This window comes from Rutilus rutilus (assembly GCF_951802725.1).
Source record: "Rutilus rutilus genome assembly, chromosome: 15".
Taxonomy (NCBI): Eukaryota; Metazoa; Chordata; class Actinopteri; order Cypriniformes; family Leuciscidae; genus Rutilus; species Rutilus rutilus.
This window is the reverse complement of record NC_140220.1, coordinates 2,640,494-2,642,427: the sequence shown is the minus strand read 5'-3', so window position 1 is coordinate 2,642,427 and position 1,934 is coordinate 2,640,494. Positions and strand designations below refer to the sequence as shown.

The window sequence follows — 1,934 nt, the reverse complement described above, 5'->3', positions numbered from 1 at the left end:
CTAACAAAGCAAACACCATTCTAGACCACCAGTATGATTTTTTGTGCTGGTTAATGCTGGTCTAATAGCAAATCTAGCTGTAAAACGTGGATAACCAGCTTAGTATTTCTGCTGGTTAACCCTCATGTTGGTTTAGGCTAGTTTATGCCATTTTAACACAGGTCTACTACCATAACAATCAGTGCTCAATGCCTTTTAACTCACTAAACTGAAACCAACATCAGCTAGTAAGCACCAAAACTAAATTTGGTACATTTTGGTCTACTAATAAACTTTTACAAGTAGTCTTACTGGTAAAACTAGTTAAGAAGTATTTTAGGGACACGAGCACACAATCAGTATCCGAAACACAAATGTTGCTCTTTTCAGTCTGTCATCTGTTCATCTCAGAACGGTTAGGGCTTAAGAGATCTGTGTGTTTCCCATTACAGGTGTTTGCTCAAGCCGCCAGTGTGTCCTTGACTAAGATGGACGTCAGTAATCTGGCGATGGTTATGGCCCCAAACTGCCTGCGCTGCCAGTCCGACGACCCGCGCGTCATCTTCGAGAACACGCGCAAAGAAATGAGCTTCATCCGCGTGCTAATCCAGCACCTCGACACCAGCTTCATGGACGGGGTGCTATAGCACAAACACACATTAACATTCACACCTCACCATTTTTTGCGGGTGAAAAGAACCATTCGCCCACACATGAATCACCCAGCAAGCAACCTATCATTTACACACACACACACACTTGCATAAATAACACAGTCACACTCACCTTCCCAAACAGATCCACCATCCCCGATGATTTCTGAATGTTTCTGAATAGATAAACCATCCGTCTTCACATGATAGTGACTGTCCTGCTTTGGTTTCTAGCGTGCATGTGTGTACCGAAAGTGTCCGTTTCTGTTTTTTAACTCGACTGACGTGTAGAACAGTCCGTCTGATTTTATATGATTAATTTATTTGTTATTTATTTGAATAAGGGGTTTGTAAGTATTGTACTGCCTTTTGAAATAGAAAACATCTGTCTTCACTGATCACATGCATTGGTGTGTGTGTGTGTGTGTGTGTGCGTGTGCGTGTGCGTGTGCGTGCGTGCGTGTGTGAGTGAGTTCATTAATCACATTCAGCACTAATTGTTTTATACACTATTGTGTACGTCTCACTGAAATGGTACAACACAAGTGCCCCTCATAGCGAACTACCTGTGATAAAGGTGAAGTGTGTGATTTATCAGCGAAAAATACATGATTTACACACTTTCTGAAGAAACTGCGAGTGCAGAACTCGCACAGACTGAATCAGAAAGTGTTTAACATCCAGAATATCACATCCTTCGCCTTTACATTCTCACATACACAAACAAGTATCCAAACACCCTCATTTACACACACACACACACACTGATTTGGTTTGGTGCTTGTAATCATCTATATCACACTGCCAAACACACAATATTGATATTGATGTCCATTTCTGCCTCCAGGAGGCTATTGGTGAGAAACAAGTGAGACTAAAGAGAGACAGACGGTAATGGAGGGAGAGATAAACAGGAGTGAATCTCATGAAGAAATGTCTGCGTCATATTTCACCACAAAATCAATTATGTCACAATATATATACAGTCGAACCAAAATGTATTCAGACGCCTTCAACATTTCTCACATTATCAGTTTATTCGCTATAGTTTAGAAAATGGTGATAAAATATGAGCAGAACTCAGTTGATATTTGACCGGTTTTGTCCGTCCTTCTGTTAGACTGTCTCACACATGAATTATGTTGAATATCTGTCAGCTGTTAAATTTAACTACACAATTAGATAATACCAGTTTAGCTCAACCAATCACCAAGCAATGCTTCATTTTGTTCAGTCTGTGTGTAAAAAGAGCATTAGCAATTAAAGAAAACACACTTCAGCAGAACATGATCAGCTCAAAGT

At 40.3% G+C, this 1,934-nt stretch overlaps 1 protein-coding gene across 1 annotated transcript in view; it reads left to right on the top strand.

Annotated features, from left to right (window-relative positions):
* arhgap39 (Rho GTPase activating protein 39) overlaps positions 1–1,592 on the top strand; it is a 74,636-nt gene extending 73,044 nt beyond the window's left edge. Inside the window, exon 10 of the mRNA XM_084431759.1 lies at positions 432–1,592. Within this exon, the coding sequence (XP_084287885.1) occupies positions 432–626 (195 nt within the window). The 3' untranslated portion in view covers positions 627–1,592. The remainder of the gene's footprint in view (positions 1–431) is intronic.
* Positions 1,593–1,934: the final 342 nt, after the last annotated feature.